Source organism: Leptonychotes weddellii, chromosome 1, assembly GCF_054177405.1.
Source record: "Leptonychotes weddellii isolate Sample4059 chromosome 1, ASM5417740v2, whole genome shotgun sequence".
Classification (NCBI taxonomy): Eukaryota; Metazoa; Chordata; class Mammalia; order Carnivora; family Phocidae; genus Leptonychotes; species Leptonychotes weddellii.
Window position 1 is genome coordinate 130,033,323 of NC_138369.1, and position 17,638 is coordinate 130,050,960.

Below are 17,638 nucleotides of genomic sequence, written 5' to 3' on the forward strand. Positions count from 1 at the left end.
CGACCCTGGGAATCCATCTGTGGGCCGCAGGCTACCCTGTCTCGGGAGTGCACGGCCTCCCTTCAGGCCGCAGACTCAGAGCAGACCCAGACACAGCCTCCACTGGAGACAGGTCTGAGCCTCACCGAGTCCTACGCAGGGCATGGTGACGTTTCCCGGCTCTGTGCTGGCTCCCGCTGCGGTGCTTTAGCAGGCAGCCACAGCAGAGAGCACGGCATCTGGGGCAGGGGTTGCCGTGGATGCTGGAGTCGGGGACAGCACGCCCTTTCTTCTGTCTGGGTTCTCTGTCCCACGGCATGCTTGAGGCCCCGGGGGCCTGGGGGCTGAGCCAGGGAAGGAATGGCAGAGGGGGCTCCAAGGGGGCTTCTAAAAGGAGTCTTGTACCAGGCAGGCTTTTTGGAAATTGTTCTCAGAGCCTCTTTAAATGGAAAGTTCATGCATCTTCGGGTTTGAAGTGGAGAAGGGTTTGTTTTATGTCACCGTCTTGCTTTTCCATTCTAGCGGGCAGCCTGTGCAAGCGGAAGACTCCGGAATGTGACAAGGAGACCTCCATCTGCACCGATCTGGACGGGGTCGCCCTGTGTCAGTGCAAGTCGGGCTACTTCCAGTTCAACAAGATGGACCACTCCTGCCGAGGTACCAGCAGGTTCTCGGGGCTCCTGCGGCCTGTCCCGGCACGGGGAAGATGCTTTTCTCTGCCCCAAGCCCTCTGCTCTAGGTGTGACGGTTCCAAACTGGGAGTAATTTGTTCTTGTCCTGTTGGCCACAGCAGGACTGGGTATGTTATCTCCGTAGAATAATAGCATTATCTCTGACTAGTGCACACTGGTCTGGCCCTTCATGTTCGGAGGAAAAGAAGACAGAATGGGAAAGCCCATGCCTAACTTCACTTAGAGAAGTTAGGAAAATTATTGTTTTAATTCCCAAAGCTTGATTCTGTTGTCTGCTAATCTTTGAAAATGGAAACCCAAGCACGGAGTCAGGCCTGTCCCTTTTATTTATTTATTTATTTTATTATATTTTTTTAAAGATTTTATTTATTTGACAGAGAGAGACACAGCGAGAGAGGGAACACAAGCAGGGGGAGTGGGACACCTCAAATCTGAGGTCAGTGCTCAGTCAGTGGGAGAGGGAGAAGCAGGCTTCCTGCCGAGCAGGGAGCCCGATGTGGGGCTCGATCCCAGGACCCTGGGATCATGACCCGAGCCAAAGGCAGACACCCAACCACCTGAGCCACCCAGGCGCACCAAGCCTGTCCCTTTTAGAGGCAGCTGTGGCCTCATGGACAAAGTCCTGCTGAGGCTTAGGAGAGTCAGAGTCCGACTCTACCTCACGGATCATGTATCTTCCTGGGCCAGACACTTTGCTTTGCTTGAGCCTGTTTTTCCTCTTCTGCAAAATGGGTACAGCGGTGCTCCCTTGGACATTCTAGGAATTGAGGAAGGCCGTGTATAGGGAGGTGCTTTGTAAGCCATCAGCATCAACCCTTGCTTTTCACCAGGACAGGGCTGAATTAGTGAGTTCTAGGTTTAAAGGTTTCATGAGGGGTGTAAGGGTGTAATTCTGCTAACCGTTTAGGTGAGACTCAAATTCGTTCAGTTTGAAATAAAGGGCGCTCCGTGAGTGCACGGCCAGAATGCTGCTGTAAAGTAAAATTCATTCAAGTCCAGCGCACTGTGTCTCTGCCTCATAAAAGACTGCTGGAATTTGTAATCCCCAGAAAAACGAGCAATCCCAAGGCCCTCGTGTAGCTGGCAGCCTATTGCACCACATGGGAGTGTCTGCATCACAGGCTTCCTGCTTGGCCAGCACCTGCTGGGGACAGATGTACTGGACCCTGAGTGGAAGTCACATACTAGGGAAAGGTGACATGCCACTTCTTGCTATCAGGACCTCCCAGTGGAGACTGGCTCCATCAGGAGAGGATAAAAATACATCTCAGGGCCGTGCGGTCGTCCTGAGCTTCAGACCTCCTGACTCAGGTTTGTACACAATGGCTTTGGAAGTGCGGACCTCTGCTCTGCACGCCGGCCCTGCCCTGGGCTCTGACCCCGTGTGCGGGCCAGCAGTCCTGAGGCGTGGTGACCTCGCAGCGTTGATCAGCGCATGTCAGTGTGCCCCTTTGATGCACAGAAGATTCCTAGTTCCATCTTACCTGGTTTAATGCAAAGTATTCCTTGCTCTTCTTGGAGACTGGGGCGTTGAGCCCCGCTTCATGTGGGAAGGTGACCTCTGCTAAATCCATGTGCTGGGGTGCTGGAGAGCTGGCAGGAGGGAAGGCGGGGTGGGTAGAAGTGGGGCCCATGGGAGTGGTGGCCCCAGTACACTGAGTCCCTGGAGTCTCTGACAGCCTCGAGAACAGCCCTGCCACCTCTGCTCTGGCGGCCCCAGCCACTTGCCTCTGTTTCCAAGTCAGCGATTTCTTACTTGTCTCGCTTGCAGACTAGCATTAGCGATAGCAGGACCGTCCGAGACTTTTCAAATGCAATGACAGCCTCCGGCAACCGTATGTTGATCAAGTAAGGACCCAAGATGCAGCATGAGGATACCTTGGTTGGCTCTCGGGCTTGTTGCCAAGGCCCTGCTAAGCCTCATTTCTGTAGTATCCTCGTTGGTTAGACTTTCATCCGTGGCCATCAGGCCTCTGATGAACGGAATTGGCAGGTCCTCAGGCCACAGCCCCGTTGGCTGGGTTCTGATGGGTTGCAGTGACATCTTCTGGCCATTGATGCTGGAGCACAGGGGTATTTAAAATAAGTCCCCTTTTGGACACCTCAAATCTGAGGTCAGTGCTCAGTCTAAATGGGGGCTAGGGGTATGTGGGTATGTTTTCTAAAGCTGTACATCAGCGAGCCTGTATTGTTCTCTGTTGTACACATATATGCACTCATTAGTGTTTCACATAAAAGAGCTTCACGGTGTCTTTACCAGACTTGCAAAGCGTCATATAAAATTAAAGTAGGTGTCCTTCCCACAGGTGTCTTAGCTTCCTTCCATCACGCAGGCCTCTTTCTCTCACCAGGCTGCAAATGCCTTGAAAGCCAGACCTGTGTCTAGAATATGCTTAGCACATTGTGGCCTTTGACAAATGTCTGTCGAATTAACAAATGGATGGCAGGGCAGCAAATATGATAGGACAAGAGTGGCAGGTCTTGGGAACAAAATGAGCCTTGAAGACTCCACCACTTATTTTACCAAAAAGGCCAGAAGACTTGCATTGGCTTGTGTCGCATGGCAGGAGGGGAAGCCCAGTCTGGGCACAAAGACTGGCCGTTGCTACACTCCTCTTGTCTTCAGTGCCCCACGGGTCACTGTCCTGCCAGTGTGTGGAGAAGAGGAGCTGGAACCTAAGATACACTGGAGCCTTCTGATGAGCTTTCCCTCCAAGAACCCCGAGGACAGCACCAGGCCCGTGGCGGCACGCTGTCTTTGACGAATGACGGAACGAGCCCATTTGAAGTAAAGAAGTATTGTTACACCAGGAAGTCAGGCCCCTTCCGAAGCCAAGTGAAAACAGCCCAGCCCGTCAGCTCGTGGGCAGGACAACAGATGGACGTTCCGTCTGGCAGGATGACAGCCACGGGGTGGAAAGCTCCCACCCAGCAGATGAGGGTTGGGTGGGTCGATCTGATGTAAAAACATTTCCAGGAAGAAGTGTTCAGAATAGAACAGACTGGTGTGACATCAGCCTGCCTCGGTGCCGAGATGGATGGGGATGAGTCACGGGGATGCCAGCCGTCCCTAGGAAGCTGCCTGCAGACAGAGCCATGGGGCACCCAGGGCTGGCTCCCCGACTCCCACAAACCACTGTAGCATGAGGACAGCCTGGGCCCAGTGCTTTCCACACCCAGGGAAGCAGGAGTTCTCAGCTTGTTCCTCAGAGGAGCCTCGCCTGAGTAAGGCCAGCAGCAGTCTCAAACATGTCAAAGGTGTGGGAGGGCGCCTCGTTCCTCCTTCCCTAAATGGGATATGATTTTGCCCTACTTTGTTGCAAAAAATGCAGAAAGGTAGGCTATAAGGTCCCACGTGTTTGCTAAAGGCAGGCCCCTCACTCCAGCTCTGAGCTTCTTGGATACTGAGACAAAGAAAGAAATATGGTTTTAAAAAGAGCCAGGGTCCATAAAATAAAATACAGTTGTTCAGAGCATCCCCATCTTTTTAGGACCCAAGGCCCAAGAGGAATTTCTGTGGGGCATCCTCCCTGAGAGGTTACTGAGTGGTATTGTGGCAGTGGGGTCCATGGCGGCCTACGCTAAGTCCCAGGGACTTGCCCAGCACTGCTACTTAGAATAGCCCTTCACGCAAGAGACTGTGGCTCAAGAAAGGCGCTTCTGCGGAGCCACAACGGTGCGGGCCAGGTTTCCAGCTCTCAGTGATCTGCTGGAAGGGTTTGCAGACTATCAAGAGCAGTGTTTTCTGAACTGTTCCAGTCAGCTGTAGTGATTCGTCAATAACCTCTGACAACAAAAGAGATGCTAGAAAAATGTAGCATCCAACATTAAACATAGAAGGAAGAACAGCAATGAGCACATCTACATCAGTTAATATTATCATGCACTAATCCGTAGCAGAGGATGCGGGACGTGGAGGAGAGAGCTCCTGTCCCAGCCCCCAGGGTGTGCGCCCCCCCCCCCGCCCCCGCCCCCGAGCCGAGCATGCTGCCGACACTCACATCCCACTGTCAGCATGTGTGCTGTCTGTCTGGGGATCGCTGCTCTACGCTGTGTACCTTTTCTTATCTGTGATCTTTTATGCAGTGTGCATTGTACATTATTCATGAATCAAATTTCTATCACTTCTTGCAGCAATGAATTTGACGATGAGGCCATTTTTTATTGTCTGCTTTCATCCAAGCATGCATTATAGCTCACGCTGTTCTGTCAGCTTATTGTAGTGTTGAAAGTGTTCCGTGATCAAATAAATTCAGGAACTGCTGACCCACAGGAATGGCTGGACCACAGCCCTCCAGTCCATCAGCAGCACCACCAGAGGGTTCCAAGTTCCGTTCTTGGGTGCTGTGCTGATTAGCACTCACCTAGATATGTCCAGAATCCCCTGCACAGACTATAGATAGGGCGAGCATTCTATGAAAACTGAGGCATCCACCAGGACCATGTCCCAGAGGATATCACAGCTCTACCTCCTCTTGGAAGGGGCCGTTGGGGCCAACAGCAGGTTAAAGGTTTGACCTACGTTAAAGAAGGTAAAGCATTTGTCTTTGTGTATATGGAAGGATGTTATACAGGGGCCACAGAGAACTTCCAAAGAGAATTGCATGTGTTGGATAATAATTACAACTATAATCATTTATTTGGTGCGAACTATGTGCCAGGCACTGTGCTAAGCCATTTACATGTCTTATTTTACATAATTGCCTCCAAGAAATGATAAGGTAGATATTACTATTGCTATCATGATCCTTTTTTTTAAATATAGATGGGAAACTGAGAGCCACTAAAAGGTTAAGAAAATTTGGTGATATAAATAAAATCTTTAAAAAAAAAAAATTTAAAAGGGGCGCCTGGGTGGCTCAGTTGGTTGAGCGGCTGCCTTCGGGTCAGGTCATGATCCCGGGGTCCTGGGATCGAGCCCCGCATCGGGCTCCCTGCTCAGCAGAAGTCTGCTTCTCCCTCCCCCTCTCCCCCTGCTCATGCGCTCTGTCTCTCTTTTTCAAATAAATAAATAAAATCTTTTAAAAAAATTAACAGTTGAGCTCGCAAGTTATGGATAATTCTAAAACTGTTTGTAGGCTTCTGGCTCTAGAATATTCTTGTGGACTTGAAGATGGCTGGTGTCTAATAACTGTCAGTTTGGGCCAAGGGAGGTCAAGGGACATATTCATGGATATTCCTTTTTCTCTTTCAGCATGTGAAGATGGATATAGACTCGAAAATGAAACCTGTATGAGGTAGGCTCCATGCTCATTTATTCTGATGTATTTGTTACAAACTTTACCTAGAAGTTACTTGGATAGATTGCCTCAGTTATTTCTTTTGATTGTTGAAACTAATTCTCATTCTTTTTCTCTGTTGACTTGCAGTTGCCCATTTGGGCTTGGTGGTCTCAACTGTGGAAACCGTGAGTATGCAAAGATCTCGAGATTCGTGGCGTGGAGTCGGGGGGGAGGGCTGGCATGGTTTCCATGCACAAGGCTTGCGTCTCTTCCCCGTTCCATCACATCTCAGCTGCTGTGCTGGGAGGTATGGGGAAGGCAGAGCGCCCTCAAGGGCCTCCAGGTCTGACAGAGGAAATGATTCCTGAACAGCCCTGACTGTGGAGTGTTAATACAAGAAATTAGGTGGGAGGGGGACGTGGGAGGCAGGGAGGGAAGGAGCAGGTCTAAGGGAATAGAAGAGCCTCCTGAGCCCTTGGAGGGGATGGAATTGGAGGTTTTGGAAGACTTCCAGTGGCAGGTGTGGAGAAGAAGGAATCCGGGCAGAGGAAACAACTTCAAGGTCTCAGGGCAGCCCGGGCTGGTGGTGTTCCGGGGACGGTGTGTGTGGTGGGGCTGAGGACAGAAGGAGAGGAAGGCCAAGTGGAGGGTTAGTTTGGCAGAGAACATGTGGACCGAGCTGTTGGGGTGTTTGCCAGCCAGCCCAAGACTTTAGACTCTAATCAGTACCCATTGTGGAAGCAGCAGGAGTCCCAGAGCAGGGCAGCAGCTGATGGAGAAAATCAGGTCAGGCTGCAGGATGGAGGGTGGATTCAGTGCCTTGAGAAAAAGAGTTGTGACTCGTTTAAGATCACTTTCACTGACATTTTCGGATATCCAGAGCTGAGAAATTAATGAAAGAAATTCTGGGATATAGGATATAATAGGAATAACAACATTCAGTACTTTATTTTAGGAAAGCTTTGACCCTCATTCTATAGATGAGTGTGCCTTAGACGTGACCTTATTTAACACGCGTCAAAGTGCCCAGTTCCTGTTCCCCAATGGTATCCCTAACAGTATATGTCTTCACTGGTATTTTCTTTGCTCATAAAACTTTCTTGTTAGTAAGTGTCATTATTGCACTTTCTTTGAGCATAAATAAAAAGTAAATAAAATGAAATAAGAAAGTAAAAAAATTCCGTACTTAGCTGACGTAAAGCTATGTCGGTGTGCCCAGCATGGAGCCACTTTGAGGCCAGAGTCTCGAGACTTGGAATTACATATCCACCTAGGATTACTGGTCATTTGGGGTATCGGCTTTATCCTTACTGCAAACTAGCAAGTGGACAGCCTAAGGGAAAGACTGGGGAAGCACTTCTAAAAACAAATACATTCAGAGTCCTATAGAACAGAGGGAGGAGCTCACAGAATTAATGTGTTTTTTTAAGTAATAGGCTGAGGCCCCGGCGTGGTAGACAGCCCTATCTTATTTAGGAATCCCCGGGGACACCTTGGTGTCGTAAAAGCACTTACGCATCATTCATCATGATGGACCTGAGTCATCACACACCAAATGGTGTTCCATGCTACCATGAACTGGTTTTTACTCACAAAGCTTCTAACACTAAATGTGGGGGTGGGGAGGTTTCCCTCACAGCAGGCGATTCTGACATTTTCCAGAGTGCCAGACACCAGACATTAAGGTCTCAGTGTCCCAGGACTGCCCCTACTTCAGACAGTCCCAAGTCTAGGCCTCTGGTACTTCTGACCAGCCAGCTATAAATCTGAGGTTCCCATGATCCCCTCCTCACGTTCAGTAATTTGCTAGAGCAACTTACAGAACTTGAAGCTACAGTAGAGTTGACTCCCATGTGCAAGAAACTTAATGTTACCAGTTGATTATAAAGGAACAACTCAGAAACAGCCAAATGGAAGAGATGCATGGGCAGGGATAGGGGCATCTGCTCAGAACTTCCATGCTTTCCCAGGTACATCACCTTCCCCGCACCTTTGTGTCTTCACCAGCCCAGAATTTCTCTGAACTTCACTGTTTAGGATTTTTAGGGGGGTTCCATTGTACAGGATCAATTGATGAAATCAATGGTCATTGGCCATTGGAGGTTGGAGGTGGGGCTGAAAGTTCCAACCCTCTGGTTGGTTCCCCTGGCAACCAGCCCCATCCTCGGAGAGGATGCTTCATTAGCATAAACTGAGGTGTGGATGAAAGAGGCTCCTTATGAATAACAAAAGATGTAACTCTCACCCCTTTCACTCAGAAATTCCAAGGATTTTAGGAGCTCATGCTAAGAAGGAGGAGTGAAGACCAAATAGATACTTCTTTTTTTTTTTTAAAGATTTTATTTATTTATTTATTTGAGAGAGAGAGAATGAGAGAGAGAGCACATGAGAGGAGGGAGGGTCAGAGGGAGAAGCAGACTCCCCGCCGAGCAGGGAGCCCGATGCGGGACTCGATCCCGGGACTCCAGGATCATGACCTGAGCCGAAGGCAGTCGCTTAACCAACTGAGCCACCCAGGCGCCCTCAAATAAATAAAATCTTAAAAAAAAAAAACAGAACTGAGCCATAGAGCACTCTCAAACTGATCACAGAATGGAGTAGCCTGCACACAAAATTAGGCAAAAGAAAACCTAGAACTTTCAATGTAGAAAGAGGAGGCTGAATAGTCAGGCACAACGTTTAAGCTATTTGAGACCTGTTCACTAAATGCTAGAATACTACAACTAAATGGTCTAGTTCTATAGAAGAGGTGGTTTTAGAGCTAACAGGCCCCACATGCCTGCAAACCTGATTCTGAGACATTGTAAGTATTAGAAACAGAGAGGCTTAGATAATGTCATAGAGGATGGCTCAAGAATAATTTGAGGAGGGGCGCCTGGGTGGCTCAATTGGTTAAGCATCTGCCTTCGGCTCGGGTCATGATCTAAGGGTCCTGGGATCGAGTCCCGCATCGGTCCTGCCTCTCCCTCTCCTGCTCCCCCTGCTTGTGCTTGCTCTCACGCTCGCTCTCAAATAAATAAATAAAATCTTTGGAAAAAAAAGAATAATTTGAGGGAGGGACGGAGGAAGGTTCAAGGTACAGTAGAGTTGTATCGCATGTGCAAGAAATAGAATAGAACACCCCTTCTGATGGCAGAGAGAGTGAGGGAAACAGGTGAGGAGTGTGGAGATGTGGCCGCCTCTGGGCTTGAACCAGCCATCTGCCAAGTCCTCCTGGTGCCTCCTGGTCCTGACAGGCCTCTCGTGAACTGGTATTTCAAACCTCCTTTGGTCAAACAACTCTCTAAATAGGCTTTGCCAGAAAAGGCTTCGATTTCTCAGTGAATGGAAGAGTGATCCAAGGAGGGAGAACGGATCTAGGGGAAAGCCGCACAAAGGGTTGAGGGAAAGGAGAGAGAGCTGCAGGGCATTGTTCTAAGTGGCATTTAGTGATTTTTTTTTCAGAGTTCATTAAATACTATCGACGTCTGGAGATGATATACCCCTACATCCATTGACCCTTCTGTAAGTTCCTGTGTCCCCCCATTATGTTTGTGGGGTCTTGGCGGTAGCCAGGATTTCTCTCTGATCTGAGACTTCGCCTTCCCCTTTCATCCAAGTTGTCATCAGTATGTCCAGCAGAGGGCAGGCTTCTGTCTGGATGGCTCTCTCCCAGCCACCTTGTGTTGGTGACTTAGGTTAACTCCTGGATGGTGTGTGGATGTCACTGTGTGATTCTGATCATCTGTTTTAGTGTTGCCAAGCAATGAATAGTGACTGATAATAAATAGCACCTGCCACCCTAGCCCCTGTCTGAGCTCTCTGATCAGTCCTCAGTGTTGGTTAAGGAATGGGAAACACCTGAATTTCACCCCCTCTGTGGTGATGGCACCTTGTGGAATCTGTGGCTCATCACTCATTGTTTTGTGTCCAATAATAGGGCCCTGACCACTCGCCATTGTCACTTCTGTTGTCGCCACCAAAGAGAGTGAGTGCCTTCTTGGGGCTACGGCTTAGGCTGGATTCTTTGCAAGCAAGAAATTCTTCTTCTCTGTGCAGATGACTTGGGGCACAGGCCCTACCCAAGCCCAGTGAGATGGAGAGCCCAGCTTTGTTTAGTCATGGTCTTCAGAGTCCCTCATCCCTACATTCCTGGGAGTGATGCAGCTCACTGTATTCTGGGTTTAGGCATAACCTATGGCCTGCCTTTCTACAAGTTTCTGTTAGCTTTCTAGTTGTGTGCAGATTCCACTCCTTGTTCCGTCAAGCTGGAGGGGTCAGGACAAGGCTTCTCCCAAGCCCTTTAGTCTCGGAGGTAGCACGGGCCAGCTGGACTCCTGTGGGCTCCTGGCAGGGCCGGCCACCTGCGCCCTGACACCCATCCTCCAGCTCATGTCTGCACCTGTCCCTGCACTCCTTTTTATTTTCTTTCCATGTCACCTATGTCTGTTTATACGGCAGATCCAAGCAAGTCTGCCTTCTACCACTTGTCCTGGCCTCAGGATTCTCTTACAGACCATCAGCAGAGGTGCCCCAGGCTCCCCGTTCCCCGCCTTTTCTCTTCTCTCTTCTCTCGGGCGCACGTTCCCTCCTCTGCCTGGGTTTACACTGGCTCCCCTCGAGTCTCCTGCCGCGTCTCGGTCTGCTTCCCCTCTTTTCTCTCTTTAAAATAAATTAATGTGGTTGTCTCATCATAAAAATAACACATGCCCATTAATTTTCATTTTTAAGCTCAAGTTAATTAGAAATAGAAGTTGAGGGAAGAAGGAAAGTGCAGTCACCCATTAAACACCACTGTTCATACCCTGGCCTCTCCCCTGGCCCACACACCAGCAGCGCCAGCTTCACCCCCACTCCAGACCAACAGAATCAGAATCTGAGCTTTAACCAGACCCCTCGATTTGATCAATATGCAGATTTGTATGCATATTAAAGTCTAAGAAGCACTGGTATTATATATCTTTCTAGAAGTATATATGTGTCTATCTCCTAACAGAACATAGTGTTTTGTAACCTGCTTTTAAGCCTAGTAAGCTGTGCAATATTTTCATTTACGTAATTTTATAAGGTCACTTTCAATAACTATGGAATTCTACTCTGCAGATATACCATTCCCCTCTTGCTACCTTTTTAACGTCTTTTTTTTTTTTTAAGATTTTATTTATTTATTTGAGACAGAGAGAGCCCACAAGGAAAGGCAGAGGGAGAAGCAGACTCCCTGCGGAACAAGGAGCCCCATGCGGGGCTGGATCCCAGGACCCTGAGATCATGACCTGAGCCGAAGGCAGACGCTTAACTGACTGAGCCACCCAGGCGTCCCTTAATGTCTTTTTTTTAAATATTCCCATCCTCCAAGCCATTTTTCTGTTTTGTGGTTCTTTTCACTTTGTGATTACAGAACTCACATAATTTTCCTAGATTATCTTTGGCTGCAGACATTTTTACCCATCCCTCTTTTATGTTCACAACATGCCTTTTGGTAGGGCATTCTTTCCGTTCAAAGGTCCTGTGCTCCCCTCAGCAGAGACTTCTTCCCCACCAGCCTCCTAACATGGCCTGAAAGGATTTAGAGCCTGTTTTCCCCATGTACAGTCCTCTTCCTCGGCTTCCAATGAAACTAGGATGTTCAACTTAAAGATCTACATTGTCTTCCCGCCCATCCCACCGTCTGGTGGCAGGTGTATAAAGTATCTTTGAAGTGTGTTCAGTCTATTGTTACACTAGGCTTCAAAAAGATTCACACCAGTGGAAATGCTGTGTGTTGGCAGGAGTCAGTCACTCATCACAGACATCCAGGATGACAGCACTAAACTGCTTAGGAGGAAAAAAAAAGATAATTGTCCAGAAGTCAGCTGGAAATCTCATTCACCTTGAAGCCAGCATCTCACGCAGTCTTCACTGGACCTCAATGTCAGAATGGAAAGGAAGCAGGCCTTGGGAGAGGGGAATCCTGCTCTGTGTCTGCTCTTGGGCATGGCCACATATGGCCTATAGATGTGAGAAAGACACATTTCAAAAGGCACAGAGAAGGAAAATATGCTGTGAACAGAAATTCTAAAGGAAAGCTGATGCAAAAGGAATGGAAAGATTTAAAAGGCAAAATTTTAACTGTGCATTACTGATGAGCTCAGTGAGGGGGGCTATGGGGAGAAATGAATGAATTTTAAAATAAAACTAATGAGGGGTGCCTGGCTTAGTAAGTTAAGCATCCAACTCTTGATCTCAGCTCAGGGTGGTGAGTTCGAGCCCCAAGTTGGGCTCCACACTGGGCACGGAGCCTACTTAAAAAAGTGATAATAAAATAAGGTAAAACTAATGTGGCCACCTAGAAAGGTCTGTAATGGGCTCAAGGGTTTTAAAACAAGGTGTATTGGTTGGTTCAATCTGACACCATTTCTGATGTGTGTTTTTTCCACGCCACCAAGCAATTAACTCACTTCTGACATTTCTGATCTACCTGGACATAGCGTCAGATCCCACAAGTTGAGGGCTCAGTCCCATAAGACCGTCCCCCTTCCTCATCAGATGCCAACTGCAAACCCAAGTGCCTGTTACCTGTACTTCTGACCAACCGGCTATAGATCAGTGGTTCCCACGATACCCAGCTTGGGTTGGATTAATCTGCTACAGCGGCTCACAGAACTGAAAGTAAATAGTTTACTCAGTAGATCACTGGTTTATTATAAAAGGATGTAACTCATGATGAACAGCCAGATGGAAGAGGTGCATAGGGCAAGGCCTGGGGAAAGGGTGCGGAGCTTCTCCCAGCGAGCCACTCTCTCCAGCTCTCTGCATGTTCACCTACCCGGAAGCTCTTCCAACTCTGTCCTTTTGGGTTTTTATGGAGGCTTCATTATATAGGCATGATTGACTAGGTCACTGGCCATTGGTGAACTCAACCTTCAGCCCCTCTCCCCTCTCCAGAGGTCAGGAGGTAGGAACTGAAAATTCCAACCCTCTAATCACAGGGTTGTTCTCTAGGCAGCCTGCCCCCCTCCCCTTCCACCCCACGCCTCAAGTGTTTTCCAAAGGTCACATCATTAATATAACAAAAGACATACCTTTCTGTTCTCTTCACTTAGGAAATTCCGAGGGTTTTAAGAGCTCTTTGCCAGGAAGGGGAACAAGACCACATATATATTTCTCATTATAAATCACAGTATCACAGTTGGCTAAGGTTCTTCTGGAGTAAATAAGCCTCGCTAGCTTAAGCAACAAAAGACCGTTTATGGGAAGGATCCTGGGGTGTGTCATGGAATTCCAGCATCAGGAGGAATAAGAATCAGGGAATTGTGGGGAACCACAGCAGCTGGAGGTTGGGGGCCTACTTTTCAGGGTACACATTAACATGACTCCAACTTCATCTCTCATCTTCGCTCTTTGCTGTGTGTGTCTATGTACAGGCTTTCCCTCCTTCCCAGACAACGTGACTGAAAATAGACTCCCCCGAGAGCTTCAAGTGCATGTCACTGATTCAGCCATTTTGAAAGAGAAGGCCCTTGTGCTCACGCTCTCTCTCTCTCTCTCTCACCCTCTCTTTCTCTTTACCAAATTGAGATTCCCGGGAAGGAACTGACTGATCCAGTTTGGATCACGTGTTTACTTCCAGACCAGTTAGCTGTAGCCAAGGTTGGTGCTAAACATTCAAGCATGACCCCCTGTAACCGCCTTGGCCATAAACTGCACACGATGGGGTGAACGTTCCCAGGGAGGGGCTGGCTACGTAGACGGTCCAGTAGTAGTTTCCAGCCCAAATGAGCATAGAAGCAAGGACAGATGTCGCCTGCAGGAAAGACCAAGGCCCCCAGCGGGCTCCCAGCAGCAATGTCAGCAGTAGCAAACTATGACCAGACCAAACCACAAAAAGAATCAAGAGAAGATAAAGACCATGAAATATCAACAAATGTTAGGGAGGAAGACTAAGAATTCCAAGTTCATCATTCTGGAGAATCTCTTCAAACTAGACAGGATAGGACAGACAAGCCTAAGACGACATTCCCTGCCTTCTGTCTCACCGTAATAAATAAACATTCAGAGCTCCACAAAACTATAAACGTTATAGTTGATGTTGATTGAAATCCCATGCACTTGTTTGTTTGTTTGTTTGTTTAAAGATTTTATTTATTTATTTGACACAGAGATAGAGCACAAGCAGGGAAAAAAGCAGAGGGAGAGGGATAAGCAGGTTCCCCACTGAGCAGGAGCCCCATGCACGGCTCCATCCCAGGACCCCAGGACCATGACCTGAGCTGAAGGCAGATGCTTAACCAACTGAGCCACCCAGGCGTCCCTAAATCCCATGCACTTGTGATCATTATATGGCCTCATAATAAATTCAAAGTCAGTCTTAGGTTCAAAGGATCAGTTGTAGTTCATGAAGTGACTTGACAGCAGATATGAGAAAAAAAAATCTGGGTTATCTTGTCCATAAGCTGATTACAAGTTCCCAGTAATAAGAGCTAACTGCCAAAGAGCACCAAACATACTCTAAAAAAGCATACGTATAAGGGTGCCTGGGTGGCTCAGTCGTTAAGCGTCTGCCTTCGGCTCAGGTCATGATCCCAGGGTCCTGGGATCGAGTCCCACATCGGGCTCCCTGCTCGGCGGGAAGCCTGCTTCTCCCTCTCCCACTCCCCCTGCTTGTGTTCCTGCTCTCGCTATCTCTCTCTCTGTCAAATAAATAAATAAAATCTTAAAAAAAAAAGTATACGTATATATATATAAAATAAATTATATGTATATGTTGTATGTATGTGTATACACACACAATTTCTAGGTTGCGAGGAGGTTGTGAGAGTGTGTGTGTGTGTGTGTGTGGTCATATGAATAACAGTTGGGAAGTATAGGAAAGCACAAAGAAGAAAGTAGAAGTTAGCCATGATTTCCCGAGGTAGTGCCAACCTCTGAATGTTTCGGTAGGATCCCCTCCTGGACATTTATGCTCATGTGCATGAGGTCTTTTGGCTTTCAGGACTGGTTCTTGGCCACACATAGTTTGAGAAGCACTGGCCTACTCCATCTGTGCCTTTCTTTAGACAAAACTGCGTGTTCCAGGGGTGCCTGGGGTGGCTCAGTTGGTTAAGCATCCAACTCTTGATTTCAGCTCAGGTCCTGATCTCCGGGTCCTAGGATCCAGCCCCCCATCTGGCTCCCCACCCAGGGAGGAGTCTGCTTCCTTCCTTCTCTCTCTCTCTCTCTCTCTCTGCCTGCCCGCCCCCCGCTTGCACGAACTGTCTCTCTCTCTCAAATAAAAAAAAAAATCTTAAAAAACAAAACAAAACTGCTTGTTCCAAAGAGGACTCTGCCACAACTGTGGCCACTTGCAAGGGTCACTTCTAAAATAAGCGCCTGCTTGTTTTGCTGAAAGTGGGAAAATTTGAACTTGGTGTGGAGGGATAAGCAGGAGTAGACTTCCGTCTTTCGTTAGGAACAAAGGAAGTCAGTGTAGGATTTTAAAGCAGAGAAATGGCATGATCAGACTTATTTTTTTAAAGGAATGGGCAAGACTGGGCACAGAAAGGTGAGTTGGGAGGTGGTTGCAGTTGCCGGGTCAGGAATTGATGGTGTTTTAGGGTGGTGTTGGTGGGGATAAAGAAACGTCAACAGATTCAAGAGATTTTGTTAAAAGTGAAGCTTGAATACATGTGTCAGGAGGTGAAGGAGAGAATTACCTTATTCCATGGTTTGGCTTTGTTTCCTGTATGTCTTCATACCGATGGTTTTTCAAGATAATCAGGTTTCTGTGCTATTTATTTAAATAAATGATAGGTAAACGGTTGAACAGCTTCTATTTGCTTTTATTACACAGTCTGCTTACTGTCAGCTCTGACTTTACCTGAATACCCTGCGCCTTACAACCTGAGAACAAATTTTAATTATATTTCCACAACAACAAAAAATCAATCTAAATACTTAGTAGACTTTATTGAAAATATCAGTTTGCCAGAAATACACAGGTATAAAACCATTGTTCATTACATATGTGTGTGCTTACTGACTGCTAATATTTTATATCTACTATATCACCATCAATTCAAAAAATGTAGAAACAACACCAAAGGGTGGTAAGTAGCCAAGAAATGATTCTTGTTTTCTCCATTACTTAAAAAACAAAACAAAACAAAACAAAACACACTTTACTGGAGGCATAATGTACACATAATAAAATGTACCCATCTTAAGTGAGGGGAAAAAAAAGTAGGAAGGATAGAATCTTAGAAGATAGAACTGTTATTAAAACCAAACAGATTTAGTTTTTGAAAACTTCATGCATGTCCTTTAGTTTTCTCTTTTTACCATGCATTGGTGAACATGATCTCGGGGCTGGTCTACAGGTAGAATTTGCATTCCACCCACCGTTCTAGGAGTGGCTGAGAAAGGAGAAGTCTTCTCCAAACAGAGCAGGCAGGGGAGGAAAAACAATTTTCCCTCTACCCTTCTAGAACTCTACCTCCCCTCGTCAATAAAAGACAGATTAACAGGAGAAAAAGAAAACAATTTTAATTACATAGCACACACAGGAGCCCCACAAAGATGAGACGCGAAGGCAGCCGGATGTTTGAGGCTTCTGCACCCTTCTGAGTTAAGGAAAGGGCTCGGTGTCCGCGGCTGCCGAGGGCGGGGGTGGGAAGCCACCAGGCAAGTGAGAGGAGGAACTGTTTGGTAAACAAAGGCTGCCCTGCCCAAACCTCAGGCTCTCTGGTGAAAAGGTGATCTCGGGTCAGAGCTGCCTTCCTGGTAGGGGCCCCTTTTCTAATGTAAATCTCCCTTACAAAAGGGTGACTCCCGCTGTTTTCAGAGCTTCTCCCGAGCGGTAGTTTCCTGAAAATAATCGGTTCAAAATAATAAGCGTGCCAAAGAGGACTATTTTGGGTGGTGTATCCTGCCACCCTCCAACAGAGCCAATGCCAGAGCTAGCCTGTCACCAACTGAGGCGCACGGTCATAGCTGCGGGGGGAGGAGGGGAACTCTTCTTTTGTATTCATTTATTTCTCCATTATTACCTCTCACCTGTCCACTTTTCTCCTTTTTGACCCTGTTTAGCTTATCAGCTGATCACTGTGGTGATCGCAGCAGCAGGAGGTGGGCTGCTGCTTATTCTAGGCATCGCGCTGATTGTTACCTGCTGCCGGTGAGTGAGTGACTGGGGGGTTCACATTCTAATTCTCTTTGCCTCTGCTAAGCAAGGGTCAGTGTTTATTTTAAAGAAGGTTTGGGCTGCTTTACAGTACTAAATCATCCTGTGTGACTGAACCATTAAAAAAAGGAGAAAAGGAAATTCTTGATAGATAGTGCCATTGAGAAAAGACAACAAACGGGACTCTTATTTCCTTTACTAAAAAAGAATATCCTCAAGCACAAGCAACAAAAAAGTGATAGATTGGACGTCATCAAAATTAAAAACTCCTGTGCTTCAAAGAACCCTATCAAGAAAGTGAAAATACAACCTAGGGAACAGGAGGAAGTATTTGAAAATCATATTTCTACTAAGGAACTTGTGTCTAGAATATATAAAGAATTCTTACAACTCAATAATAAAAAGGCAACCGCATTTAAAAATGGGCAAAGAACTTGAATAGGCATTTCACTAAAGGAGATGAACAAATGGCCAGGAGACACATGAAAGGATGCTCTGCATCATTAGCCATCAGGGAAATACAAGCAAAATTGGGAAACCCACTAAGATGCCTATTTAAAAAACAAGAGGGGAGTGGGGGGATGGGGTAACTGGGTGATGGACGTTAAGGAGGGCATGTGATGTAATGA

General features: G+C 47.3%; 1 protein-coding gene across 1 annotated transcript in view; it reads left to right on the forward strand.

The window, feature by feature from the left end:
* LOC102739964 (protein HEG homolog 1) overlaps positions 1-17,638 on the forward strand; it is a 44,555-nt gene that overhangs the window by 17,329 nt on the left and 9,588 nt on the right. The window contains exons 9-12 of the mRNA XM_081814881.1: positions 502-636; positions 5,866-5,908; positions 6,041-6,078; positions 16,916-17,003. Of these exons, the coding sequence (XP_081671007.1) occupies positions 502-636; positions 5,866-5,908; positions 6,041-6,078; positions 16,916-17,003 (304 nt within the window). The remainder of the gene's footprint in view (positions 1-501; positions 637-5,865; positions 5,909-6,040; positions 6,079-16,915; positions 17,004-17,638) is intronic.